The 25,797-nt window shown below is 32.7% G+C and overlaps 11 protein-coding genes across 15 annotated transcripts; 6 read left to right on the top strand and 5 right to left on the bottom strand.

Annotated features, from left to right (window-relative positions):
• Positions 1–1,248: 1,248 nt before the first annotated feature.
• On the top strand, positions 1,249–10,033 carry LOC133838481 (uncharacterized). Of its 5 annotated transcripts, XR_009893951.1 has the most exons (4): positions 5,695–5,897; positions 5,966–7,279; positions 7,343–8,099; positions 8,163–8,385. XR_009893951.1 is itself a non-coding variant. In XM_062269599.1 (2 exons), the coding sequence occupies exons 1-2, from the start codon at positions 1,264–1,266 to the stop codon at positions 9,880–9,882; spliced, it is 369 nt and encodes a 122-aa protein (XP_062125583.1). In that variant the 5' UTR covers positions 1,249–1,263; the 3' UTR covers positions 9,883–10,033. The 5 variants fall into 5 exon arrangements, 4 of the variants coding, with proteins under 4 accessions (XP_062125583.1, XP_062125584.1, XP_062125585.1 ...); XM_062269599.1 differs by lacking the exons at positions 5,695–5,897; positions 5,966–7,279; positions 7,343–8,099; positions 8,163–8,385 and adding exons at positions 1,249–1,433; positions 9,684–10,033; XM_062269600.1 differs by lacking the exons at positions 5,695–5,897; positions 5,966–7,279 and having other exon boundaries at positions 7,890–8,099.
• Positions 2,156–2,836, top strand: LOC133838480 (uncharacterized). The gene is made up of 2 exons (XM_062269597.1): positions 2,156–2,378; positions 2,442–2,836. Exons 1-2 carry the CDS (start codon positions 2,209–2,211, stop codon positions 2,641–2,643), a joined length of 372 nt encoding a protein of 123 aa, XP_062125581.1. The 5' UTR covers positions 2,156–2,208; the 3' UTR covers positions 2,644–2,836.
• Positions 10,034–10,344: 311 nt separating the features above from the next.
• LOC133838484 (cystatin-like protein) lies at positions 10,345–10,827 on the top strand. The gene is made up of 2 exons (XM_062269604.1): positions 10,345–10,575; positions 10,643–10,827. The coding sequence occupies exons 1-2, from the start codon at positions 10,400–10,402 to the stop codon at positions 10,824–10,826; spliced, it is 360 nt and encodes a 119-aa protein (XP_062125588.1). The 5' UTR covers positions 10,345–10,399; the 3' UTR covers position 10,827.
• An 819-nt stretch (positions 10,828–11,646) lies between these two features.
• On the top strand, positions 11,647–12,738 carry LOC133836797 (sarcocystatin-A-like). The gene is made up of 3 exons (XM_062267382.1): positions 11,647–11,706; positions 11,776–11,882; positions 11,943–12,738. The coding sequence occupies exons 1-3, from the start codon at positions 11,647–11,649 to the stop codon at positions 12,130–12,132; spliced, it is 357 nt and encodes a 118-aa protein (XP_062123366.1). The 3' UTR covers positions 12,133–12,738.
• Positions 12,739–13,660: 922 nt separating this feature from the next.
• On the top strand, positions 13,661–14,287 carry LOC133838483 (sarcocystatin-A-like). Its single transcript, XM_062269603.1, has 3 exons — positions 13,661–13,807; positions 13,881–13,987; positions 14,051–14,287. The coding sequence occupies exons 1-3, from the start codon at positions 13,742–13,744 to the stop codon at positions 14,238–14,240; spliced, it is 363 nt and encodes a 120-aa protein (XP_062125587.1). The 5' UTR covers positions 13,661–13,741; the 3' UTR covers positions 14,241–14,287.
• Positions 14,288–15,796: 1,509 nt separating this feature from the next.
• On the bottom strand, positions 15,797–17,486 carry LOC133836796 (uncharacterized). The gene is made up of 2 exons (XM_062267381.1): positions 17,110–17,486; positions 15,797–16,100 (listed from the first exon to the last, which is right to left on the bottom strand). The coding sequence occupies exons 1-2, from the start codon at positions 17,484–17,486 to the stop codon at positions 15,797–15,799; spliced, it is 681 nt and encodes a 226-aa protein (XP_062123365.1).
• A 1,145-nt stretch (positions 17,487–18,631) lies between these two features.
• On the bottom strand, positions 18,632–19,016 carry LOC133836795 (protein new-glue 3-like). Its single transcript, XM_062267380.1, has one exon. It carries the CDS (start codon positions 19,014–19,016, stop codon positions 18,636–18,638), a length of 381 nt encoding a protein of 126 aa, XP_062123364.1. The 3' UTR covers positions 18,632–18,635.
• Positions 19,017–20,150: 1,134 nt separating this feature from the next.
• Positions 20,151–20,813, bottom strand: LOC133836793 (uncharacterized). The gene has a single exon (XM_062267379.1). It carries the CDS (start codon positions 20,529–20,531, stop codon positions 20,151–20,153), a length of 381 nt encoding a protein of 126 aa, XP_062123363.1. The 5' UTR covers positions 20,532–20,813.
• Positions 20,814–21,567: 754 nt separating this feature from the next.
• Positions 21,568–22,258, bottom strand: LOC133836792 (protein new-glue 3-like). The gene is made up of 2 exons (XM_062267378.1): positions 22,240–22,258; positions 21,568–21,938 (listed from the first exon to the last, which is right to left on the bottom strand). The coding sequence occupies exons 1-2, from the start codon at positions 22,256–22,258 to the stop codon at positions 21,568–21,570; spliced, it is 390 nt and encodes a 129-aa protein (XP_062123362.1).
• A 1,113-nt stretch (positions 22,259–23,371) lies between these two features.
• LOC133838478 (uncharacterized) lies at positions 23,372–24,113 on the bottom strand. Its single transcript, XM_062269596.1, has one exon. The coding sequence runs from the start codon at positions 23,877–23,879 to the stop codon at positions 23,493–23,495; it is 387 nt and encodes a 128-aa protein (XP_062125580.1). The 5' UTR covers positions 23,880–24,113; the 3' UTR covers positions 23,372–23,492.
• A 316-nt stretch (positions 24,114–24,429) lies between these two features.
• On the top strand, positions 24,430–25,455 carry LOC133838476 (uncharacterized). Its single transcript, XM_062269594.1, has 5 exons — positions 24,430–24,444; positions 24,522–24,645; positions 24,714–24,752; positions 24,808–24,896; positions 24,965–25,455. The coding sequence occupies exons 2-5, from the start codon at positions 24,592–24,594 to the stop codon at positions 25,311–25,313; spliced, it is 531 nt and encodes a 176-aa protein (XP_062125578.1). The 5' UTR covers positions 24,430–24,444; positions 24,522–24,591; the 3' UTR covers positions 25,314–25,455.
• Positions 25,456–25,797: the final 342 nt, after the last annotated feature.

The following is a 25,797-nucleotide window of genomic DNA, read 5'->3' as shown; positions in this document are numbered from 1 at the left end:
GTGTAATGGGAAACTGGAATTTAGATTAAACTATTGAGCAGTCGTCGAATGAATTGAACTATTGAACTAATATATTGGCACGGCGAATTAAGGTATATTCAACCGGAGTCCTTTTTGTGGTATATACCTTTAAACTGCACAGAAAAGCTTTGGGTTATTATTTTCAAAACTTCACTACATCAATTTGTATTTGCAAGATTAATAATAAAATTAGATCCAGAAAAAGTGAAAACGTTCAGCTGTACTTGATATCTCGTGACATAAAGCGAATTATCATATTTTCAGCTTCATATCTTATACGGGAATTTAGAATTGATCTTGCACAGTTATAAACTCTTTATTTACGCTTTATGTAAAATGTTTCATAATGCATCCCTATATAAAGAATAGTGTTTCCTACGTAAACTTCAGTCAAGTGACACTCCAGCAATATGGTCGCTTTAAAATTATTCTTCTTGACAATTTTAACCTACGTCTACGTGTCAAACGGTAATACGATCACCAAACCGATAGAACTGACAGGACCTGAACGAGAAGCTGCTGTAGAACGTTTATATACTGAACTGCATAAAATTGTTCTTGCAGGTGGTCCAGTATTCAAGTGAGTTCAATCTTGCGAATCTGAAGTATTTAAATATATTAATATTTTAATTTCTCAATACAGAGTGTTGAGAGTTAATAAGGTGACTAATCATAAAGTGAGTAGTTATCCTTTAGACAATCTTCGTTTATCTGTGGATACCTACGATGTTGATCTGGTTGTTGGAAGAGTTATCAAGAAGTGTATAGTCAGAATCGCAATCCAACACATCCTACACGACTCGACGATCCGTAATTGGATTACGATAGTGTGTAATGGGAAACTGGAATATAGAAACTATGAAATGAACTATTGAACTAATATATTTTTCCATTTTGTGGTATATACGTTTTAAACTGCAAAAAAGGGTTTGGGTTATTATTTTCAAAATTTTACTACAGCAATTTGTATTTGCAAGATTAATAATAAAATTAGATTCAGAAAAAGTGAAAAAGGTTCAGCGGTACTTGATATCTCGTGACATAAAGCGAATTATTATATTTTCAGCTTCATTTCTTAACGAACAAACAATTCGATTTGAAAATTACAAATTGTTTCGCACCATTTTAAACAATTTATTTACGATTTATTTAATATGTTTAATAATGCATTCGTATATAAAATATAGCTAGAAACTACGAAATTTATTTTCAACGTAAACTTTAGTCAACAAACATAATAAAATGGTCGCAATTAAATTATTATTTTTGACCGTTTTCACACTTGTCAACTTGTCAAACGGTGTTATTCTTGAGGTACCAAAACTACTGATAGGAGCTCAACGCGAAGCTGCTATAGCTAGGTTAAATAATGGTCTACAGAAGGTATTTATTGCAGGTGGTCCTGAATACAAGTGAGTCAAATTTTGTGAAAATATATAATATATCTAAAAATATATAATTATTATTTCTCAATGCAGAGTAAAGAATGTTCTTTCGGTGACTAATAAAATAGTTTCTGGATTATCTGTGGATACTTACGATGTGAATCTGATTAATAAAGGCACTGTCAAGCAGTGCGAAGTCAAAATCAGGACTCGACCATTGAAGCCGGGAAGCATCATAAGCATTAGGATCGTGTGTAATAGAAAACTTGAATATGAAGCGAAATACTGATCTTCATTTGAACTACACCAATATATATTTCTTTTTAAATATATATGTATCACTACAGTAAAACTTGTCGTTTTAAATAAAAAAGTTACATAAAAGACAAAAAAAAAAAAGCTAGCGTCACTTGACGGTGCTCGACCTGGTAATTATTTTCAATATAATTCTAAGAATATACCAAAAGAACATACCAATTATTATGAAGGCTATACTTGGTATATCGATATAGAACTACATTTCAAATATACCATAGAGTATACACAGAGTATTTCTTTAATTGCACGATTTTTGATATCTTGTTACATAAAGCGAATTCTTATATTTGCCAGCTTCATTTCAAACACGGGACAAACAATTCGATTTGAAAATTAGAATTTGTTTCGCCAGTTATGAACTATATACATATATATTTAGGATTTACATAAGATGTTTAATAATGCATCCATATATATAGAATATAGCAAGATACTATGACATTTATTTCCAAGGCAAATTTCAGTCAACAAACATTAGAATAAAATGGTCGCAATAAAATTATTATTTTTGACCGTTTTCACACTTACTAACTTGTTAAACGGTGTAATTCTTAAGGAACCGGAACCACTGAGAGGAGTTCAATATGTAGCTGCTGAAAATAGGTTAAAGACTGCCTTGAATAAGGTAATTGATGAAGATGGACCTGAATTTAAGTGAGTTAAATCTTGTGAGTCTTAAGAATTCAAATATATTATTATTTTCATTTCTCAATGCAGATTAAAGATTGTGTATTCGGTGACTAATAAAGAAGTTTCTGTTTCTTATTTATCTGTGGATACTTACAATGTGGATCTATTTTATGAAGGAACTGTCAGGCCGTGCAAAGTTAAAATCTGGACTCGACCATGGACACCGTGGATCGTCAAAGGCATTAAGATCGTGTGTGATAAAAATTTGCAATTTGAAAAGGATTTCTGATCAATCTTCCAATAGATTTCTTATTTTTTTATATATTCATATATGTTGTGTATCACTATGGTGATAACTGTCAATTTAAATAACAAAATTACATTCAAAACAAAGAAGAAAGCTACCATCAAGTGTGCTCGACTGTGAGATACCCGCTACTAATTTTCAATAAAACAATATTCTATTAATATATACCGAAAAATACTGAAATATTCTAAAGGGTATATTTGATATGTCGATATAGTATAACAAATTTAATAGCTTATTAGAAGTTTTGGGGATTTTTCAAAATGTACGGTTTAAAGTTTTAACTGCATTCTCATTTTTGGTAAATATTATTATCAAAGCATTGCTATTCTTTAATGCAGCAAATTATTATATTATTCAGCTTCATTTCTTATACGGGACAAACAATTAGATTTGGAAATTAGAATTAGTTTCGCACGGTTATAAACTATTTACATTTTTACGATTTAATGAATATATTATATTTAATAATGCATTTTTAGCTAGAGACTATATTCTTATATCTATTTTCAAGACAAGCCTCAGATCACTAACATTATAAAAAAATGGTCGCAATAAAATTATTATTTTTGACCATTTTCACACTTGTCAACTTGTCAAACGGGAAACCGAGATTACTGAAAGGACATGAACATTATGCTGCTAAAACTAGGTTTTTACATGCTCTGCATTACGTAGCTGCTGTTGGTGGTCCTAAATACAAGTGAGTTAAATCTTGTGACCTTAAATCACTTAAATATATTTATATTTTGCATTTCTCAATGCAGAGTGTCGTCTATTGGTGCGGTGTCTAATGAAATACGTTTTGGTTCGTTGGATATTTACGATGTGGATTTGTTTGTTGGAACACCTAAACCTGTTCAGCAGTGTCAAGTGAAAATCTGGTCTCGACCATGGAAACCGGGGAGCGGTATAAACATTAAGATCTCATGTGATGGAACCCTAGAATTTGAAACCGACTACTGAGCATTCGTCATCTGAATTGAAACAATAGTTTTTGCCTTTTTTATTATATATATTGTTACGTTTTAAACTGTAGAGATAATCTATGGCCTATAATTGTCAAAACTTCACTACACTAATTTGTACTTGTCTAGATAAAAATCAAAATTACATTAAACATTTTTTAATAATTATTATTAGTATTTTTTACATTTAGTGCATGCCTATAAAACCAGACTAAAGTTTGATAGAAGATTCAGTTTTCGTCAAAAATGTACGGTTTAAAGTTCTTATATCTTTTGGTTATTCTAGCTATGATCTGCTCCAAGTATCGAGCTATAGCTAAGGATAGTTCTTTGGAAGAATTGGGAAAATTTGATCCTTATGTCAGCAGATCTGAGTAAATATTGTACGCTTTTTTGCTCACTTAAATCATTAAAGTTGTTCTATGCAGGATGATGCAAGGTGAAATGGCTCTTTTTATTGTCGATGGCGTAAATCGAAAGTCTGTAATACTAACCACGCCTAAGCCAACTAAGAAAAATGTTTAATTGCACATCATGAAATCTCAGTATTTAAAGTAAAAGCGAAGTAAAAATTAACACATTCAATTATAAATATTATTAATTATAAATATTATTAAAACCACAAAAATATAGAGTTTTTGTTGTTTATAATATAATAAATCGTTAGTGTAAATCCTTGAAAAACCTTGACCTTGCTAATGAAACTGATATTCGTTCTACAAGACACATTCTCATTAATGAACATATCGACCGTAAATGGGACGCATCTGGAATATACATGTCAGCTGTTATAAACGGGACAATTCCTACTGTAAACGAGACTATACCGACACATAAGTATTATCAAAGACATGGTATCGGAAAACATAAACATCAAAGGAAAAATGTTAAAGTTTATGTGGTTTTTCAATAAAATTATATTGCTTGGTCATGTTTGATATCTTTCTTTTTTTATATTATTATATTTTTTTCGCTTCATTTCTTATAAGGAACAAGCAATTAGATTTGTAAATTAGAATTTGTTTCACACAGTTATAAACAATTAATATTATTACGATTTACTTAATATGTTTAATAATGCATATAAAGAATATATCTGGAAACTACGAAATTTACTTTCATGGCAAACTGCAACCTTATAATGGTCGCAATAAAATTATTATTCCTGACCGTTTTCACACTTGTCAACTTGTCAAACGGGAAACCGAGATTACTGAAAGGACATGAACATTATGCTGCTAAAACTAGGTTTTTACATGCTCTACGTTATGTAGCTGCTGTTGGTGGTCCTAAATACAAGTGCGTTAAATCTTGCGAATCTAAATTACTCAAATATATTAGTATTTTGCATTTCTCAATGCAGTGTGTCGTATTTTGGTGCGGTGACTAATGAAATACATTTTGGTTCGTTGGATACTTACGATGTGGATTTGTTTGTTGGAGATCCGAGAACTCTCGAGCAGTGTCAAGTCAAAATTTGGTCTCGACCTTGGAAACCGGGGAGCGGTATAAACATTAAGATCTCTTGTGATGGAACCCTAGAATTTGAAACCGATTACTGAGCATTCGTCATCTGAATTGAACGTTTTAAACTATAGAGAAAATCTATGGGATATTAAATTAATTTGTACTTGTCTAGATAAAAACCAAAATTACATTATAAAATTGTAATAGCTATTATTAATATTGCTTACGCTGAGTGCATGCCTATAAAAGCAAACTACAGATTCAGAACGATTCCTACCGTAAACGGAACAATGCCGATACATAAGTCATATCAATGCCATACATATGGTCATATCGAAAACATATATATTGCTTCATCCAAACAAATCTAAATCGTGTTCTTATTTATTTTGTTATTATTATTTACAGATTGGTGCTTTAATTGCTCGTGCTTTGATATCTCGTGACATAAAGCGAATTATTATATTTTTCCGTTTCATATCTTATACGGGATAAACAATTAGATTTGGAAATTACAATTTGTCTTCCACTGTTATAAACAATTTTACGCTTTCCGCGAAATGATTTGTAATGGATCCCTATATAAAGAACAGTGTTTCCCAAGCAAACGTCAGTCAAGTGACACTCCAGCAATATGGTCGCTATAAAATTATTACTTTTGACAATTTTAACCTTCGTTTACGTGTCAAACGCTCTTCTCCCAATTCAAACCGAGCTGACAGGACCTGACCGAGAAGCTGCTATTGATAGATTATATATTATACTGCATGAAGTATATCTTGATGAAGGTCCAGTATACAAGTGAGTTAAATCTTGCAAATCTGAAGCATTCAAATATAATATAATAATTTTGTAATTTTTCAATGTAGGGTGTTGAACGTGCGTAAGGTTTTTAATTTAAAATCTTCTGGTTATTCTGAGGATATTTACAACACGGGTCTGGCTGTTGGAAGAGTTCCCAAGGCGTGTGTAGTCAAAAAGAGTATCGAGACTCGATGGCCTTCCAAACCAATTAACAAAATTAAGATCTTTTGTAATGGTATTCTCGAATTTCAGAAGAACTATTGAATTAAACCAATATATTTGTTATTTTTTTTTTGCTTTGTACATTTTTGTATTTTATACTGCAGAGAAATTCTATTATTCAAAATTTAATAGTTACTTTGTACTTGTCAAGATAGATAACAAAATTACATTAAAGTTTATTTAAATATAATCTATTTTATTCAAAATATAATATTGCAGTTAATTGAGGATAGTGATTTAGAAAAATTTAGAAATTTTGATCCTTATGTTGGTTGCTTATTTTTTAAATTGAATGATTTACATGTAGGATGATGCAAGGTAAAATGGCTCTTTAAAACGTCTGTTTAAAACGTCTGTAATACTAATCATTCCTAAGTCAGCTAGGAAAAATGTTTTATTGCATTTATCGTCCAATTCCGGTATTTAATTTTAATTGTAAAGGTTTATGCACTCAGTTATACAAATTATTAACAATATGCAAATAAATCTTAGCACAGCAAAAATACAGTTTTTGTTGATTGTAATATAATAAATGTTTCCTTTAGTCTAATCTGCCTAGAATAACTTGATGAAGTGAAACTGATCAAGTCACAATCTTGTTAATGAACATACCGGCCGAAAACGGGACGTTTTCAGCATAATAAATGGAATAAACGGGTCAATTCCTGCTGTAAGAATGTATACATTGTATATATAAAAGGACAAATGTTGAAGTTCAAGTGATTTTTCAATAAATACATACCGCATTTTTTATTATTATTTACAAAACAGTGCGTTAATTAGACGTGATATCTCGTGAAATAAAGCGAATTATTATATTTTTTCTCTTCATTTCTTATTCGGGATAAACAATTAGTTTTGGAAATTAGAATTTGTCTTCCACAGTTAGAAAGAATTTTACGCTTTCCGCGAAATTTTTTGTAATTGATCCCTATATAAAGAACAGTGTTTCCCAAGCAAACGTCAGTCAACTGACACTCCAGCAATATGGTCGCTTTAAAATTATTCTTCTTGACAATTTTAACCTACGTCTACGTGTCAAACGGTAGTTCGATCACCAAACCGATAGAACTGACAGGACCTGAACGAGAAGCTGCTGTAGAACGTTTATATACTGGTCTGCATAAAGTTTCTATTGCAGGTGGTCCAGTATACAAGTGAGTTCAATCTTGCGAATCTGAAGTATTTAAATATATTAATATTTTAATTTCTCAATACAGAGTGTTGAGAGTTAATAAGGTGACTAATCATAAAATAAGTAGTCTTCCTTCAGACAATAGTACTAGTTTCTCTGTGGATACCTACCATGTTGATCTGGTTGTTGGAAGAGTTATTAAGAAGTGTATAGTCCAAATCACAATCCAAAATTATCCGCCCACGACGGTCCGTAATAGCATTTCGATCCTGTGTAATGGGAAACTGGAATTTAGAATGAACTATTGAGCAGTCGTCGAATGAATTGAACTATTGAACTAATATATTTTTCCATTTTGTGGTATATACGTTTTAAACTGCAAAAAGGGTTTGGGTTATTATCTTCAAAACTTCACTACATCAATTTGTATTTGCAAGATTAATAATAAAATTAGATTCAGAAAAAGTGAAAAAGGTTCAGCTGTACTTGATATCTCGTGACATAAAGCGAATTATTATTTTTTCAGCTTCATTTATTATACGGGAATTTATAATTGATCTTGCATAGTTATAAATTATTTATTTACGCTTTATGTAAAATGTTTTAAAATGCATCCCTATATAAAGAACAGTGTTTCCCAAGCAAACGTCAGTCAAGTGACACTCCAGCAATATGGTCGCTAATAAATTTTTACTTTTGACAATTTTAACCTACGTCTACGTGTCAAACGCTGATATTCTCCCGGAACCAAGCGAGCTGACAGGACCTGAACGAGAAGCTGCTATTAATAGATTATATATTGCACTGTATGAAATATATGTTGATGAAGGTCCTGAATACAGGTGAGTTAAATCTTGCAAATCTGAAGCATTCAAATATAATAATTTTGTAATTTTTCAATGCAGGGTGATCAAAGTGAGTAAGATTTTTAATTTAAAATCTCCTGGTTATTCTGAGGATACTTACGATGTGGATCTGGCTCTTGGAAGAATTCCCAAGCAGTGTGTAGTCAAAATGAGTATCGATACTCGAACGCCTTTCAGAACAATTAAAAAAATTAAGATCCTGTGTAATGGTAAACTGGAATTTCAGAAGATCTATTAAACCAGAATATTTGTCATTTTTTTTTGCTTTGTACATTTTTACATTTTATACTGCAGAGAAATTCTATTATTCAAAATTTAATAATTACTTTGTACTTGTCAAGATAGATAACAAAATTACATTAAAGTTTATTTAAATATAATTTATTTTATTCAAAATATAATATTGCAGTTAGTTGCAACCGAAACGAAAGAATTATAGTAGGCAAGTGATCGAAACTACAATATTGAAAGTGCAGCAAATTGCAGTGACCAACGAAAAATTAAGAGCGTGGTGTGCTTTACAGTCTCTTTGTTTTGGTGACTACTGCTGAATAATAACAATATCATTTGATTATTTTCGCCTTGCTCTTTTTTTCAAGTATCAATGTACAGTTGAGGATAGTAATTTAGAAAAATTGAGAAATTTGGATCCTTATTTTGGTTGTTTTTTTTTAATTGAATGATTTGCATATAGGATGATGCAAGGTAAAATGACTCTTTATATTGTCGATGGTGTTCGTTTAAAAAGTCTACAATACTAATCACTTCTAAGTCAGCTAGGAAAAATGTTTTATTGCATATATCGTCCAATTCCGGTATTTAATTTTAATTGTAAAAGTTAATGCATTCAGTTATACAAATTATTAACAATTATACAAATTATATACAAATCTAATATGCCTAGAAAAACCTTGAACTTGATGAAGTGAAACAGATATTCGTTCTACAAGTCACATTCTCATTAATGAACATACCGACCGAAAACAGGACGCTTTCGCCATAATAAATCGAATGAACGGGTCAATTCTTGCATCATATACATAAAAGAAAAAATGTTGAAGTTCAAGTAATTTTTCAATAAATATATACCGCAATAAATTTTGTTTGTATTATTAATTACATAAGAGTGCGTTAATTGGAAGCAAATTACTATATTTTTCAGCTTCATTTCTTATACGGGTCAAACAATTAGATTTAGAATTATTTAGAATTTGTCTCGCACAGTTATAAGCCATTTTACGCTTTACGTAAAATGTTATATAATGCATCCCTATATAAAGAATAGTGCTGCCCAGGCAAACGTCAGTCAAGTGACACTTCAGCAATATGGTCGCTATCAAATTATTACTTTTGACAATTTTAACCTGTGTCTGCGTATCAAACGGTATTATTCTACCATTAATTAGAGAACTGGAAGGAGCTGAACGTGAAGCTGCTATAGAACGATTACATACTGGTCTGCACTATGTATATCTTGCCGGTGGTCCTGAATTCAGGTGAGGTTAATTTTTAGAGTCTGAAGCAAATATATGTATTAATATTTGAATTTCTCAACAAAAGAGTGTTGAAAGTGCGTAAAATATTTCAAGACCGAAGGACTGGTTATCCTGTGGATATTTACGATGTGGATCTGGTTGGTAGAAATATCAGCAAATGTGAAGTCAGAATCAGTTTAGCGGGTAAAAGAATTAGGATCGTGTGTAATGAAAATCTGGAAATTCGAGCCAAATACGAGCCAACTGTTGGTCCTTTGAACTAAACCAATATATTTTTTTATTTTTGATATATACATTTGAATTTTTTAAACTGCAGCTAAAATCTATTAATCAAAATCAAATAATGAATTTGTACTTGTCAAGATAAATAACAAAATTACGTTAAAAAATAAAATTAATTGCTGTTATTAGTAACCAACTTTGATAGTATGTTCTTTAAAGTTCTTATATCTTTTGGTTATTTTCGCTTTAATCTGTTTGAAATATCAATCTATAGTTCTTCAAAAATATTGGGAAATTTCGATACTTATGGCAGAAGATCTGAGTAAATATTGTTGGTTTTCTTTATTTACAAAAAAATACAGTTTTTGTTGATTATAATAATTTAAATGTTTTCGTTAGTCTAATCTGTCTAGAAAAACCTTGACCTTGCCACCAATGAAACTGATATTTGCTCTACAAGTCACATTCTCTTCGAGGAACAATACACATAAATATGACAGCTAGGGCTTTGAGCATTTAATTCTTGGGCAAACTTGGATCCATCTACAGCAGAAAAAAATGATCGGTTCAAAGCTATTCTATTTCACAATCTTCGCTGTTGTCTGTGTTTCGCTCGCTCAGCCTGTGCGTGTTGGTGGCCCTCGTGAACTGCAAGGAAACGACTTAAGGGAGGCTATTGATAATTTGGATGCGGTTTTGGCCAAATTGGCTACAGGCGATGGACCCAGCTACAGGTGAGTCACATTACGTCAATCTATTTTAGTTATGTGAAATTTGCGTATTATTTCCCTCATTGTATAGAGTTGTTAAGGTGACCAAGGTGACAGTTCAAGTGGTTGCTGGATCACTTCATACCTACACTGTGGAGTTGGATAAATCCGGTGCCTCCAAGCAGTGCACGGTTAAGATCTGGTCTCAGCCATGGCTGGATAGAACGAGCACTAAGATCGAGTGTGAGGGTGATGATAAGCCTAATACTTGGTAAACAAGTTCATTGAACTGATCACTTTCCCGATTGTCTTTCATTTTATTTTATAATAAATCACTCGTATTTTACTTTTCTGTTATTAACGTAACAGTTTTTATTTGGATATCAGATATACCTTTCAGCCATACGTTATCGCACAATGAGATCAAGATTCCAATGTCGATTCACTACTAATAAAGTTTTCGCTGATTTAAGAACTGTTTAGCCTGTTAGGAATACCTGCGGTTTGAATTTAAATTGAAATATATTAACATTTCAAATACATTTAATTGAGAAGAGTAAGCACGGTTTGGCAATTGACATAAATTCAACATTTGTTTGTATTCCATAACAAAATCAAAATCACTTCAACAGAAGCTGTTATCGCTGAAAGAACTGTGACACTTTATACGAGTATATTATTATTTCCTTCTTTAATTATGGAAATTATCTTCGCTTATGTGAATACCAGAAATATTTACTTATTGTGTTTGGAAAGTATTGAATATGTATATTAAAGTCGTCTCAAATATTAATTTGTGTTTATATTGTGTAGTATTATATAAGCAAGTATATTATAAAGCAATATGCGTGTTTATTTGCTTGCTGCAGCTGTTTACTTCATTTTGGTATCAGTGGATATTAATTTATAAATTAATTAATTTAAATGCTTATACATAACTAGTTAAACTGCCGATTGATCACAAAAATTCTCTGATATTTCTCTTTCTATTTTATATCTTACTTACGTTGGCGGAACGCTATAAAAGCCGAGTGATGAGCTGCGAATTCAGTCTGTGATCGTGCTGTGCATTGTGCAGAATAAAAAATCGGAAAAATGTTTGGAATGAAAGTTGTATTCATTGTGGGCTTGTCACTTGCCTTTGCTTCGGCTCAAGTAATATGTTACCTTGCAAAATTAAGTATAATTCATATTTATTAATTATTGCATTGTATTGGATTATAGCGTCCCGGTGGAGTGACTCCACTCAGTGGCGATGATCTGGTGTCTGCTACGAATGTGCTGAACAATTCATTGGAGAAGCTGGCTAGCGGCGATGGACCAAATTATAAGTGAGTACAAATTACAAGGAGTAATTCGTTTTGTTATTGATAAAAATTCTTCTACTCTAGATTGGGCAAAGTTATCTCAGCTAGTCGTCAACTTGTTTCGGGTTTTAAATACGTTTACGAAGTGGAGCTCGTTTCTGAGAACAACACCAAGAATTGTAATGTGGAGATCTGGTCACAGCCCTGGTTGCCCAATGGCAATGAAGTCACCTTTGATTGCCCCGATGGCAAAGTGGTGAAGAGACACAACTAAAGCTGTCAAGTCGAATAAGTTCCAATGTCGATTCGCTACTAAGAGTGGTTTCGCTGATTAAAGAACTGTTTAGTCTGCCTGCTATAATATTGTGTCCGATTTTTGGATTTATTAGGAATACCTGCGGTTTGAATTTAAATTGAAAATATATTAACATACATTTAATTGAGAAAAGTAAGCACGGTTTGGCAATTGACATAAATTCAACATTTCCTTGTCTTCCATAACAAAATCGGAATCACTTTTAGCATTAGATGTTATCGCTCAAAGAACTGTGACATATTGTATATTATTATTTCTTTCTTTAATAGTGGAAATTATCTTAGCTTGAGTGAATACAAAAAATATATATTTTATTTGAAAAGTATTTAATATATTAAAGTCGACTCAAAGGGTAATTTAATATTAATTTGTGCTTATATTGTGTAGTATTTACATTAGCTAGTATTCACTATACAAGGTTGGTAAATACAGCTGTGTAATGTTTTGAGTTATGAACTGATAAGCCGTCGTATCAATTTTTGTTGCTTTGACCTATGAGTCGGCTTTCCAATCTTGAATTTGTATTATTCTTGCACGAATACATATTATTATGTGTTCTCTTTATACATATTTAATTATGAATATATAAAATAAAGCTCAAAGAATATCAATGTTTATATATACATTATGCATTATAAACGAGTTTTGATTATATTTGAAATACGAATTATTTGCATGGGAGAAAGAGCTGATGATGTGTATATTCAATTTGATAGCATGTGTTGCGATCGGCAAACCTTCAACTCATGAATACTAATTTGAATGGCGACAAACATGGAAGACAGAAGCAATGATGTTTGACAAGTTCAAACATAGACAGATGGCAATTGTTGACATTGTTTATCTCTTCTTCAACTAGGCAATTGACTAGAACTTCTATTTGTTTTTGATATTCCAAAAATTTTCCATGCGATAAATGTCTACATACATACATAACATGTACACGTAATTCTAAAAAAAGTCCCGAAATGCAAATTATAAATTTTGAACTTCGAACTAGTTTGTTTGAACAAAAAAATGGGCTGGGTTTCTAACCGGTCTGTCAAAGTTAATACGCTATATAATTATGTAAATATATTGAAATTTGCATGGCAAATTAGCAAGTATGTGTTTGTAATCATTTAATTATAAGCAAATTGTGGTTTCCCTGCAAAATTAACACCGCTCAAACAAAGGCAATGTGAAGTGTTTATAAACAAGTATATTATAAAGTAATATGCATGTTTATTTGCTTGCTGCAGCTGTTTACTTTATTTTGGTTTCAGTGGAGATTAATTTATAAATTAATTAATTTAAATGCTTATACACAACTAGTTAAACTGCCGATTGATCTCGTTTACTGGTGTCTCGTGACTTTGTATTGTCATGAATCTGTTTTTGTATAAAATTATTCATTTGAAGCACTGACGGCACTCGCACGTCACAAAATTCTCTGATATTTCGAATGCTCTCTCTCTTTTTTTTTATATCTTACCTACGCTAGCGAAACGTTATAAAAGCCGAGTGATGAGCTGCGAATTCAGTCTGTGATCGTGCTGTGCATTGTGCAGAAGAAAAAATAGAAAAAATGTTTGCTATGAAAGTTGTATTCATTGTGGGCTTGTCACTTGCCTTTGCTTCGGCTCAAGTGGGCGTAAGTTTACCTTGTAAAATTAAGTATACTCGTAAAACATATTTATTAATTATTGCATTGTATTGGATTCTAGGTTCCCGGTGGAGTGACTGAACTCAGTGGCGATGATCTGGTGTCTGCTACGAATGTGCTGAACAATTCATTGGAGAAGCTGGCTAGTGGCGATGGACCAAATTATAAGTGAGTACTAATTACAATTCAATTGCGAATGTTATTAAATAAATTCTTCTATCATTACTCTAGATTGGGCAAAGTTATCTCAGCTCGTCGTCAAGTTGTTTCGGGTACCAAATACATTTACGAAGTGGAGCTCGTTTCTGAGAACAGCACCAAGACTTGTAATGTGAACATCTGGTCACAGCCCTGGTTGCCCAATGGCAATGAAGTCACCTTTGATTGCCCCGATGGCAAAGTGGTGAAGAAACACAACTAAAGCTGTCAAGTCGAACAAATGACAGAATAAAATATGCATTGAACTTATTTGGCTGCTTAATTTGATCAGGCGTATTTAATTGGCACTGGGAAAAAACGCCTCCATCAATTAAATTTACATCTCGTGACATTGAGTCAATCAAAATTTGTATAATTATTATCAAAATGAGATCAACTATTAAGTGACCTCAGTGATGTGACTGCGATTTTCCATCTCATTCTATTGCATTTTGCTATTTCTTGCTGCGCTTCTCTTCTTATCTACTTGATAATCAATTTATGACCTGTAGCAGCTAAGTCGGTCAATAAATTGACTATATAATATATATGCAGGTCTATCACCGTCATATATTATTTACTATATCAGTAGAGAGAAAGCACAAAAGTATTCATTATACTACAAATTTATTCTATTATAATAAGAGACAATTGGGTCCTAGTTTGTTTTGTGATACTCATGTTCTAGTTGCTGTTTGCTATTGTTTAACCGAAGAGCTGGTTCTTCAAGGTGTTGAGGCTGTTGAGGCCGTTGCTGCTGCTGCTGGAGCTCAGACTCGCGACTTGGTTTTTCAATGAAGTGACTCGAATCCTGCAATTGCTGAGCTTCCTTTGCAGAGCGTTGATGCGACGCAACAAACGCCTTCTTGATGGGATTGACGATACGGTTGTGGATGATGTACTCGGGCTTATTGTTGTCGTTGATGTACAATCCGTTGTCACTGTAGCGGAACAGTCCACCGCATCGCTGTATTGTACCAAAGACAATACCACCAAGGTGCATCCAAAAATAACTGTTGCGATCCTCATGTTAATTCTGCTAATTTGTTGTGTCAAATGATGAATGTAATTTTTGGTAAGCCGACCCTTCTTTTTATAACAATTCACAGTTTAATTCAACATATCGACATGTTAAATTGGGCACACATGTGTTTTATGCAATGTTATTTGAACTTAACTCTTTTAATATGTAATCAGTTGTTGTACCGCTTAGAATCTTACCATTTTAGTGTCAGGTTATTTCGAAATCTTGGCAACAGATCAATAAAACAAATTGTTCTTAAAAAGAATGGAGATCAAAGCATAATAAATTTACTAATTTATTGTAGAGATGAATAAACATTGAATGACTTATTAGTTAAGACTCACCACAAAATTCATGGCTTACGATCTATACTATTTTTAAGGACTACTACTCTAAGGATTTCATAAATTAAGTAGAGAAATATTACATAAAAAATAATTTATATCTTCTTATCTTGTTAAATAAACTTGTAGGTAAATTTATTTTGATAGCAAATGAAATTATGTATAGGTTTTGGCATGTTTATAAAATTTAAAACATTATTCAACTAAAATTATCTGTCAAAGCAGCATTTTTATGTAAAGACAATGAGCAACAAAAGCTGATTGCTATAAAAAGTATAAAAACTGCTGCATACCCTTAGGCGCTGCATTTTTAAAATAATTGTAGGCATTGTACTTATACTTGTCAAATACTTTTTTTATTAGATGATTAAAACAGAGTTCTATTAACAACGAAACAAACAACTCTTAGATTTAACCCCGAACAACGCGAACATTGTTGCTGCGGTTTCTTCTGGAATTGCGGCTGTTGCGTGTGCTTGAAGTAGAGCTGGAGCTGCTGCTAGATCCAGATCCATTCACACGAATGCGTCTCACATTTGTGTATTTCAGATTGGAGACGCTGACAATCATGCGGCGAGAGGGTCTCAGAGTAACGGTTGCCTCAGTTGTGGTCGTTGTTGTTGTGGTACAATCAGCTGCATCAGCGTTGGCAGTTAATGTGCAATCCGTACAATTGGTGGTGATAGTTGTTGTACAGGCGACTGCATCGCTGCTCCTGACGAAGAATACGGCCAAGACAGCACAGGTTAGGACGATTGTGAAAGATTTCATTTTTCTTTGTTTTTTGGTTTAGTTTAATTCCCAAGAACGTATTTGGAAGTTGTGATATAGTTTTGGATCAATGCTCTGCTTTTTATACCATTCTGAGTGGTCTTAGTTTTAGCGGGCCTTGAATGTTTATTTGCAATGTTAAGCAGCTGTTTTGCAATTATTGAGAAAAAAACTAGACACGTTTGAACTGTAAAACCTTGTTAGTGAGAGCATGAGCATTGCTTGAACTCGCACGCCACATTCAAGGATTGTAAATAAAGGCCTAAGCTATTTAGACAATCTTTGGGATAATGGAAATTTTAAAAATTGTACTTACTAATTTGACAATGAATCCTGCGCAATTATTTATTGCGCAAAAATATAAAGCCATGAGGTAAAACTGTATATTCAAGCGAAAATTCTTGTACATCAACGAAATTTTACCTCATTGTGAAATTAATTATTGAATGTTAGCCCAAATAAGCAGTAATTGTTTAGCAACAAATTTGTTGCTTTTTAAATACTTGTTGACACTTAGAAAACAGCTCTAAAAATGTCAATGGGTTTAGGTGGCGCGCATTTGGTATAATTTATAAAATTTCTATGCCGCCGATAAGTTGATGTTTTTTAATGAATTTAAAATGATTTAATTGGTTTTATTATTTAATAGAGTTCGTTCTAACTTTTATGCATATTGAATAAATAAATAAATTTTTTATTGTTTATAGAAAACAATCTTTTTTTATTAATATAAAATAATAAAACTAAAAAGAGAATGTCTCTAAATGAAGACTGCAATATTTGTTGCAAATGGATATTTATAAATTATGATGCATTGTTCGTATACTTTATAGTTTACGTTGTCTAAAATTGGGGACTGAATTCCTAATATTTTTAAAAAATGTCGATATAAATTTTCAATAACAATTTGTAAACATTTATTTACTGAGGATAAATATGATCTTAAACCTAACCCCCTGAGAACGCGAACATTGCGGCCACGGCGACTTGAGCGATTGTTGGTCCTGCGGCTGTTGCGAGAGCTGCTTGAAGTTCCAGAGCTTGAGCTGCTGCTGGAGCTAGATCCATTGCGGTTCACACGAATACGTCTCACATTCGTATATTTCAGATTGGAAACGCTGACAACCATGCGGCGAGAGGGCTTCAGGGTAACGGATGCCTCAGTTGTGGTTGTTGTTGTTGTGGTACAATCAGGTTCGTCGGCATTAGCAGTCTCTGAACAGTCCGTGCAATCGGTGGTGACAGTTGTTGAACAGGCGACGGCATCGCTGCTTCTTACGAAGAACACTGCCAAGACAGCACAGGCTAGGACGATTGTGAAAGACTTCATATTAGTTTAATTTAGATTATTATCTAAGAACGTATCTAGAAGTTGTGATATAGTCTTAGAACAATGCTCGGCTTTTTATACTATTCAGAGTCTTATTTGCAGCGGGCGTTGAATAAATATTTGCAATGGTGAGCAGCTTTTTTTTTTATGTTGTCTACGTCAAAATTATGAAACCTTGTTAGTTAACACATGAGCATTGCTTGAACTCTTAGACCTAATTCAAGGATTTTAAAAAACTCAATTAACTTGCTTGACTATTTTTGGGATAATTCCATTCCTACTACTTTGACACTGACACATTATTTATTGTAAAAAGTTGAAATTTGATATGCAAAGACAAGTTTTGAGCTTCAGAGCCCATAAATTGAATTTTAATTCATTATAGAAAGATTAAATATATTATACTAAAAAAACTTATAATTGCATCAAAAACATATTTGTAGTAATCAGAAATTTGCTCACATAGAGTAAAACATGTCAGAAAATGAACTTAGATGGCGAATATTTGGTATAATTGTCAATGGTGGTCGAAATCTATAGAATAACTAAAAATTATTTAATTATCATAATATGAGCAGGAAAATAAATGTTGAATAATGACATGTTATATAAAAAGTTTATTTTAAATTGGAATGCATATTGATTTATAATAGAAAATTAATATTTTATGTATATGTATATAGAAATTTATAATAAAATATAAATTTTCTAAATCAATATGCATTTTAATTTATATATATATATATTATATTTATAAATTTAAATCTTTAATCCCTGGTAAAATTTGAAAATCAAAATTTCGTGGCAGCTTTTTGTAAGGGCACAACAAATTTCTATGTTGTCAGCTTCGCAATTCAGGTTACTCTTTTCGTTTGTTAAAAAAGAACAGAAAACAAAATTGTAAATCTCCAACTTATAAAAACCGAAAAATATGATGCTAATAAAGTATGATTGCAATATTTGTTCCAATGGGCGTATGCTTTATTTAAAATGGTTCTTCATATAAGGACGTATACTTTATATTCTGCTTTAGCTACTATGCATGACTTATGTTCTTTATTTTCCCTTTTTTTTAGAAAAAGACGATATATTTTTTAATAACAATTTGTAAAATTTATTTATTAATGAAATTCATATATTATTTTATGTCTAACCCCTGAGAACGCGAACATTGCGGCCACGGCGACTTGAGCGATTGTTGGTCCTGCGGCTGTTGCGAGTGCTGCTTGAAGTTCCAGAGCTTGAGCTGCTGCTGGAGCTAGATCCATTGCGGTTCACACGAATACGTCTCACATTCGTATATTTCAGATTGGAAACGCTGACAACCATGCGGCGAGAGGGCTTCAGGGTAACGGATGCCTCAGTTGTGGTTGTTGTTGTTGTGGTACAATCAGGTTCGTCGGCATTAGCAGTCTCTGAACAGTCCGTGCAATCGGTGGTGACAGTTGTGGAACAGGCGACTGCGTCGCCGCTTCTGACGAAGAACACGGCCAAGACAGCACAGGTTAGGATGATTGTGAAAGACTTCATATTGTTTGAGTTTAGATTATTATCTAAGAACGTATCTAGAAGTTGTGATATACTCATAGAACAATGCTCGGCTTTTTATACTATTCAGAATCGTCTTATTTGCAGCGGACGTTGAATAAATATTTGCAATGGTGAGCAGCTTTTTTTTTAATTGTTAAGCCAAAAACTATGCACGCCTTAATTATGAAACCTTGTTAGTTAACACATGAGCATAGCTTGAACTCTTAAACCAAATTCAAGAACATTTAATAACAGCCTTAGCTAGCTATTTTTGAGAGAGCGGAAAATTTTTAAATTTGTTCTTATTACCTTAACAGTGACACATGTATTGAGGCTTATAAAATGGAAATTCCAAAAATAGAACATTTTCATAATTATAAAAATAATTGCTCAGCAAACAAATTAGTTGAATTTAAATATTTGTTCATAAAGAAGAAAGCAGCTCTCAAAATGTCAAAGGGCTAACGTGGCGCGCATTTGTTATAATTTATACAATATCTATACTACCAAATAGTTGATATTTTTGGAATAATTAAAAAAAATCAATTAATATAAATAAGCATGAAAATAATTACTGAATCTTAAAATATTATGAATGTAGTTTTAGTATTTCATTAAAAATAATTAAAAAGAAAAAACATAAATTTCCTTGTTAGAAAATACAATTTACATATATCATCAATCCCTGGTTAGGTACTTGTGCTGAACATTTAACTGGAGAAAAACATAAACTCTAGGCATTCATTGTGTTTCTTTTTCTTCTTCACCGGATATTATTTTAAAATTCAAAATTTCGTGATCAAAATTGTATGCGGATTATATGATATTAAAAAGTTTCTTAGTTTTCAATTTAGAATTTCGAAGTAGAGTTTTGTTTTATTAAAAAATAATGGAAAATTTTTGTGCAAGCAACAAGAATCTGTGAAGAGGATGTCTTTAAATTAAGACGGCAATATTTGTTGCACTAGTCGTATGCTTTATATGAAGAGAATATCTATAATTTATGTCGCACTGGTCGTATGCTTTACATTTTGCTTAAACTAAAAGATCACCTTATTTTAGATGAAAAACGATATAAATTTTATATAACAATTTGTAAATATTTATTTAATGATTGAAAATATTGTTTAATGTCTAACCCCTGCGAACACGAACATTGCGGCCACGGCGACTTGAGCGATTGTTGGTCCTGCGGCTGTTGCGAGTGCTGCTTGAAGTTCCAGAGCTTGAGCTGCTGCTGGAGCTAGATCCATTGCGGTTCACACGAATACGTCTCACATTCGTATATTTCAGATTGGAGACGCTGACAACCATGCGGCGAGAGGGTTTCAGGGTAACGGATGCCTCAGTTGTGGTTGTTGTTGTTGTTGTACAATCAGCTGCATCAGCGTTGGCAGTTAATGTGCAATCCGTACAATCGGTGGTGACAGTTGTTGAACAGGCGACTGCATCGCTGCTCCTGACGAAGAAGACAGTCAAGACAGCACAGGTTAGGACGATTGTAAAAGATTTCATTCTCTTGCTTTTAGATTATTATCCAAGAACGTATCTAGAAATTGTGATATAGTCTTAGAACAATGCTCGGCTTTTTATACTATTCAGAGTCGACTTATTTGCAGCAGACGTTGAATAAATATTTGCCATGGTGAGCAGCTTTTTTGTATGTTGTTAAGCAAAGTTCTGTCTTCGTCAGAATTATGAAACATTGTTTGCTAAAACATGAGCATTGCTTGAACTCTTAGACCTAATTCAAGGATTTTAAAAAACTCAACTAGCTTGACTATTTTTGGGATAATAGAAATAATAAAATTTGTTCCTACTTCTTTGACACTGACATATTATTTATTGTACAAAATTGAAATTGTGATATACAAAGACAAGGTTGAGCTTTAAAGCCCATAAATTGAATTTTAATTCATTATAGAAACAATTACTATATTGTACCAATAAAAGCTTATAATTGCATCGTAAACATATTTGAAGTAATATCAAATTTGCTGACATTTGTATAATTTGAAAATTGTCAATGGTAGTTGTAATCTAAGATCTAGGAAAATGATTGATGAATATTGACATGTTATATAAAAAGTTTATTTTAAATTAAAATGCTTATTGATTTAGAAAATTGCTATTTTATTATAAATTTCTATATACAGTATATATATTATATTATATTTATAAATTTAAATCTTTAACCCCTGGTATAATTTCGAAATTCAAAATTTCGTGGTAGTTTTTTGTAATGGCTCAACAAATTTCCAAGTTGGCAGCATAGAGTTTCAGGGTACTCCTTTGGTTTGTTAAAAAACAGAAAACATTTTTAAATCTGCAAAAATTATGATGCCTATAAAGTATGATTGCAATATTTGTTCTACTAGGCGTATGCTTTATATAAAATATATCTTCATATATGAACGTATACTTTATATTCTGCTTTAGCTACTATGCATGACTTATGTTCTTTATTTAACCTTTTTTTTAGAAAAAGACTATATATTTTTTAAAAACAATTTGTAAAATTTATTTATTGATGAAATATATTATTTTATGTCTAACCCCTGAGAACGCGAACATTGCGGCCACGGCGACTTGAGCGATTGTTGGTCCTGCGGCTGTTGCGAGAGCTGCTTGAAGTTCCAGAGCTTGAGCTGCTGCTGGAGCTAGATCCATTGCGGTTCAAACGAATACGTCTCACATTCGTATATTTCAGATTGGAGACGCTGACAACCATTCGGCGTGAGGGTTTCAGAGTAACGGATGCCTCAGTTGTGGTTGTTGTTGTTGTTGTCGTGGTACAATCAGGTTCGTCGGCATTAGCTGTTTCTGAACAGTCTGTGCAATCGGTGGTAACAGTTGTGGAACAGGCGACTGCATCGCTGCTCCTGATAAAGAAGACAGCCAAGACAGCACAGGTTAGGACGACTGTGAAAGACTTCATATTAGTTTAATTTAGATTATTATCCAAGAACGTATCTAGAAGATGTGATATAGTCTTAGAACAATGCTCGGCTTTTTATACTATTCAGAGTCGTCTTATTTGCAACGAGCCTTGAATAAATATTTGCAATGGTGAGCAGCTTTTTTTTAAAGTTTGAACTATGTAACCTTGTTAGTTAACACATATCATAAGCGTTGCTTGAACTCACAGACAAGAAATTCAAGAACTTTAAATAGCGGCCTATTCTATTTTTGGCACAATTTAACTGTGGAAATTTGTTCTTACTGTCTTGATACTGACTCATTCGTGTATTGTATATACATATATTAGGTAAAAGTTTTTAAACAAGATGGTGTAGTTAATGTTATTAAGATTAAATTAGTTAGCATCATTACCCCTAATATGGAATATTAATTTAATAAGAAAAGAATTACCCATGCTACATATTTATGTACGTAATGTAATACGAAGCGAGCTTACACTTATAAGTGCTTAGCAAACAAATTTGCAGTATTTAAATATTTGTTCTCACAGAGAAAAACAGCTCTCCAAATATCAATGGGCTCAAATGGCACTTATGTGGCGAACATTTGGTGGATTTCATTAAAGCATATGGATGAATATGTTTAATTACAAATTATTTAATGGTATTTAAAATTACGCACAAAATTTTATAACTTTATGGGGGCATAAGGTATGTTTTCATCATATAATCGATTTTATTTAATTTTATATTGTAATACTTAATTTACAATAAAATATTTTGACAAACTTAGCTTCTGACTTTTTGAATTAGAATTCTATTTGTTTTCAAATAAAATCAACAATTATGCAATTTAATTTTATTTCCATTTCCAGACATTTATCATAATCCATCTTTCAAATGGGTTTTGGTACCCCAGATTCAATTGAAATATAATATTCCATTTGTTTATATTGTTATTTGTCTTCCTGACGAAGATTTTGTCTAAAAAATGTCATCTTATATAAATAAACACAAAAATAAAAGATTCTGAACTATCTTTCTATTTTCACAACTGTCATTAAGATACTATTATTTGGGAATTTCCTTGTGGCGATTCGTGAATAATTATGATTAATGAGAGCACGTATTACGCACTTTTGTTGAACAAATAAGCAAAGTACCTTCAATATGTGTGCGCATAAAGCTGAAGAAAAGCCTTGTGAACACTCAGAAAGTCATTGTGTTCATTGAAGGCAAGTTTACCTCACCGGATAATATTTAATAATTAAATATTTAAATAAATGTCATGAAAGAGCTGCATAGTTGTCAATTTTTCAGGGTAAAGTTTATTTGTATTCCATATTGTAAAAATTGAAGCAATAAAAGTCAATAATGATGATATCTATATATTCATAATTCTGTTCCACTTGTCGTATGCTTTATATATTCAGCCAATCAACCAATATTGTATACTAATTTACTGAAGAATTTACTACACTAGCATAGAAGAAGAATAGGTGTTCAATAACAATTTGTATATATTTATTCACTCATGAAAAATATCATCTTATAATTAACCTCTGAGCACACGAACATTGCGGCGATTGGAGCTGCGATTGCGGTTTGTTCTGCGACTGTTGCGTGTGCTTGAAGTTCCAGTAGTTCCAGTTCCAGTGCTGCTGCTGGAGCTAGATCCATTGCGATTCACACGAATACGTCTCACATTTGTATATCTCAGATTTGAAACTCGAACAATCATGCGGCGAGAGGGTTTCAGGGTAACGGAAGCCACAGTTGTAGTTGTTGTTGTTGTGGTACAATCGTCATTGGTAGCGTTGTTACCATCCGAGCAATCCGTGCAGTTGGTGGTGATAGTTGTTGAACAGGCGACTGCATCGCTGCTCCTGACGAAGAAGGCGGCCAAGACAGCACAGCTCAGGATGATTGTGTAAGATCTCATTTTGCGAAGTGGTAGTTTATTTCCGAAGAATGATTTCGAAGATTGTGTTGTAGTTCGGTTGACAGGCACAGCTTTTTATAGTGAAATTTAATAATTTATTTATTTGCTTTGAACCTTGAGAAATTGTCTGCAAACTTGCGCAGGTGTTCCATTATTGTGTAGAATAGATACAACCTTGTGATTTTCTGGTTAGCTAGAGGATGACGTAGAATAAAAGATTTTTAAATTCGCAGCATTCAACTTTGCACTATTATTACGTATACTTAATATTCATATGTATCAAACACAGTTATTTTAATTGTTTAATGACTTCAGCTAAGTGTCGCTGTTTTTATTATTTATTTTAAAGTATTTGCACTAGCTAAATAAATAAATATGTTCATAATAATTATTTATCTACTCCATTGCCGCAAGCAAAATATATTAGTTTATTTTTCAGTCGCAATAAATGATTAGCAGGATCTAGTCGAACTCTGCTGTGGTTTCATAATTAAATTGTGCATACTTAATATTCAACAAAACATTTCAAATTGTAAAGCTCAACAGACAATGGAATATATAATATGTCGTGAGAGTTTCCAATGAATGAGCTTTTGTATTTTCAGAGTTTTAATTATAATGACGTCAGGTGTTATATTTCAGAGAGAGCGACTAAAACAATGGCTAATGCTGATTCTGTTCAGTTGAAGTTTGCGTCGATTGCTGATCAGTCATGGAGCTTAGAAGCGGTGTTTATTTAATTATTATGATTTTTATACAGAGATCGGTGAGTGAACAAGTTGTGGGCAAAATATGAATATAAATAATAAACTGTTCTAATCTTTACTGCATTAGCTTGCGATTTGTATACCTCCACATCATTGCATAGAAGATGTAAGTAAGAAACATAATTAAATTTGTATAATATATAAGTATAACTATCTATCAGTTGGAATTAAGCGAAGCTAAGGAACGTTACACATACGTGCTATCGAAATACGCAGAGTTGGAAATGAAAATTACCGGAGAGCCCCTAGGGTAAGTTCTGAGCACATTTCCATGCTGCCACAGTTTCGCAGTTACATTTTTGACGCTTTCGACCGCAGCTTGCATGGCAAACTCGTCACGCATGGCGACATCGAGGAGCAGCACATTGTGTTCCAACTGATGGACAATACACCGCACGACGTCATCCAGAGCTGCGTGTTTGTGGTGACCAAGAAACCGGGCGAATGTGAGTCCATTGTCACAGTGTGTAACACATTCCTGGGACGCACACCGCGACCGCTGCTGGAACGCAAGCCACTCATGGTATGTGAGGATGGCGTGCGCGAGGCGGAAGTGGAAGTCGAACCGGAAGCCGAGGACACTGAGAACGCCAATGAGGGCGGAGAGGAAACGGCCGCAGCCGCAGCGCCGGATGTCGATGTGACCAACGCCAGTGAGCTCATCTAAGTATGTTCAGTCTACTGCTACTCAATAAAGACAAATTGTAATGTTCTGTGTTATGGTTGAACCATATGCAAGAAATACTTTTTTAGTACAGATAATGTATGACCATTTGCAACACAACAAAATAAAGGAGAATTTTTTATATTATTAATCCAAAATGGATTAAATAAAACGAACATCTTATTTAAATTAGTGAAGACCCAACGTTTAATTCACGATTTTTTTGCTCAGCCTAAAACTATGCTATAAAAAGTATGCATTTCATAAGCAGTCGCTTGAATTGCTCTGAATCGAATTGTTTCATTTGTAAGCCATGCTTTTAAGTTGTGAAAGAAGATCAAAATAATATTATTGGATGCAGTTGCTCTTAAGCAAGAGCAACAACTATGTCTGCAGCATAAAGCTCAACAATTGATGACCGCCAACTGACAAAAATGGCGCCTGCGCTTTAGCTTTCAGCAAAGAAAAGAGAGTGTTTAGAGTTTTG

This window comes from Drosophila sulfurigaster, chromosome 2R (genome assembly GCF_023558435.1).
Source record: "Drosophila sulfurigaster albostrigata strain 15112-1811.04 chromosome 2R, ASM2355843v2, whole genome shotgun sequence".
In the NCBI taxonomy this organism is placed as follows: Eukaryota; Metazoa; Arthropoda; class Insecta; order Diptera; family Drosophilidae; genus Drosophila; species Drosophila sulfurigaster.
Note: the sequence above shows the minus strand (reverse complement) of the source record. Positions and strands in the feature narration are given on the sequence as shown.

Bases quoted from the DNA above. Each gene is read 5' to 3' on its own strand.
- LOC133838481 (XM_062269599.1), top strand. From the start codon at position 1,264: ATGGTCGCAATTAAATTATTATTTTTGACCGTTTTCACACTTGTCAAC. The intron at 1,434-9,683 runs GTGAGTCAAATT...TCTCAACAAAAG, and splicing joins GCAGGTGGTCCTGAATACAA to AGTGTTGAAAGTGCGTAAAA.
- LOC133838480 (XM_062269597.1), top strand. From the start codon at position 2,209: ATGGTCGCAATAAAATTATTATTTTTGACCGTTTTCACACTTACTAAC. The intron at 2,379-2,441 runs GTGAGTTAAATC...TTCTCAATGCAG, and splicing joins GAAGATGGACCTGAATTTAA to ATTAAAGATTGTGTATTCGG.
- LOC133838484 (XM_062269604.1), top strand. From the start codon at position 10,400: ATGATCGGTTCAAAGCTATTCTATTTCACAATCTTCGCTGTTGTCTGT. The intron at 10,576-10,642 runs GTGAGTCACATT...CTCATTGTATAG, and splicing joins GGCGATGGACCCAGCTACAG to AGTTGTTAAGGTGACCAAGG.
- LOC133836797 (XM_062267382.1), top strand. From the start codon at position 11,647: ATGTTTGGAATGAAAGTTGTATTCATTGTGGGCTTGTCACTTGCCTTT. The intron at 11,707-11,775 runs GTAATATGTTAC...ATTGGATTATAG, and splicing joins TTGCCTTTGCTTCGGCTCAA to CGTCCCGGTGGAGTGACTCC. The intron at 11,883-11,942 runs GTGAGTACAAAT...CTTCTACTCTAG, and splicing joins GGCGATGGACCAAATTATAA to ATTGGGCAAAGTTATCTCAG.
- LOC133838483 (XM_062269603.1), top strand. From the start codon at position 13,742: ATGTTTGCTATGAAAGTTGTATTCATTGTGGGCTTGTCACTTGCCTTT. The intron at 13,808-13,880 runs GTAAGTTTACCT...ATTGGATTCTAG, and splicing joins TTGCTTCGGCTCAAGTGGGC to GTTCCCGGTGGAGTGACTGA. The intron at 13,988-14,050 runs GTGAGTACTAAT...TCATTACTCTAG, and splicing joins GGCGATGGACCAAATTATAA to ATTGGGCAAAGTTATCTCAG.
- LOC133836796 (XM_062267381.1), bottom strand. From the start codon at position 17,486: ATGAAGTCTTTCACAATCGTCCTAGCCTGTGCTGTCTTGGCAGTGTTC. The intron at 16,101-17,109 runs GTTAGGTTTAAG...ATTCTTCGTCAG, and splicing joins AATGTTCGCGTTCTCAGGGG to GAGCAGCGATGCAGTCGCCT.
- LOC133836795 (XM_062267380.1), bottom strand. From the start codon at position 19,016: ATGAAGTCTTTCACAATCATCCTAACCTGTGCTGTCTTGGCCGTGTTC.
- LOC133836793 (XM_062267379.1), bottom strand. From the start codon at position 20,531: ATGAAATCTTTTACAATCGTCCTAACCTGTGCTGTCTTGACTGTCTTC.
- LOC133838478 (XM_062269596.1), bottom strand. From the start codon at position 23,879: ATGAGATCTTACACAATCATCCTGAGCTGTGCTGTCTTGGCCGCCTTC.
- LOC133838476 (XM_062269594.1), top strand. From the start codon at position 24,592: ATGGAGCTTAGAAGCGGTGTTTATTTAATTATTATGATTTTTATACAG. The intron at 24,646-24,713 runs GTGAGTGAACAA...TTACTGCATTAG, and splicing joins TGATTTTTATACAGAGATCG to CTTGCGATTTGTATACCTCC. The intron at 24,753-24,807 runs GTAAGTAAGAAA...ACTATCTATCAG, and splicing joins CACATCATTGCATAGAAGAT to TTGGAATTAAGCGAAGCTAA.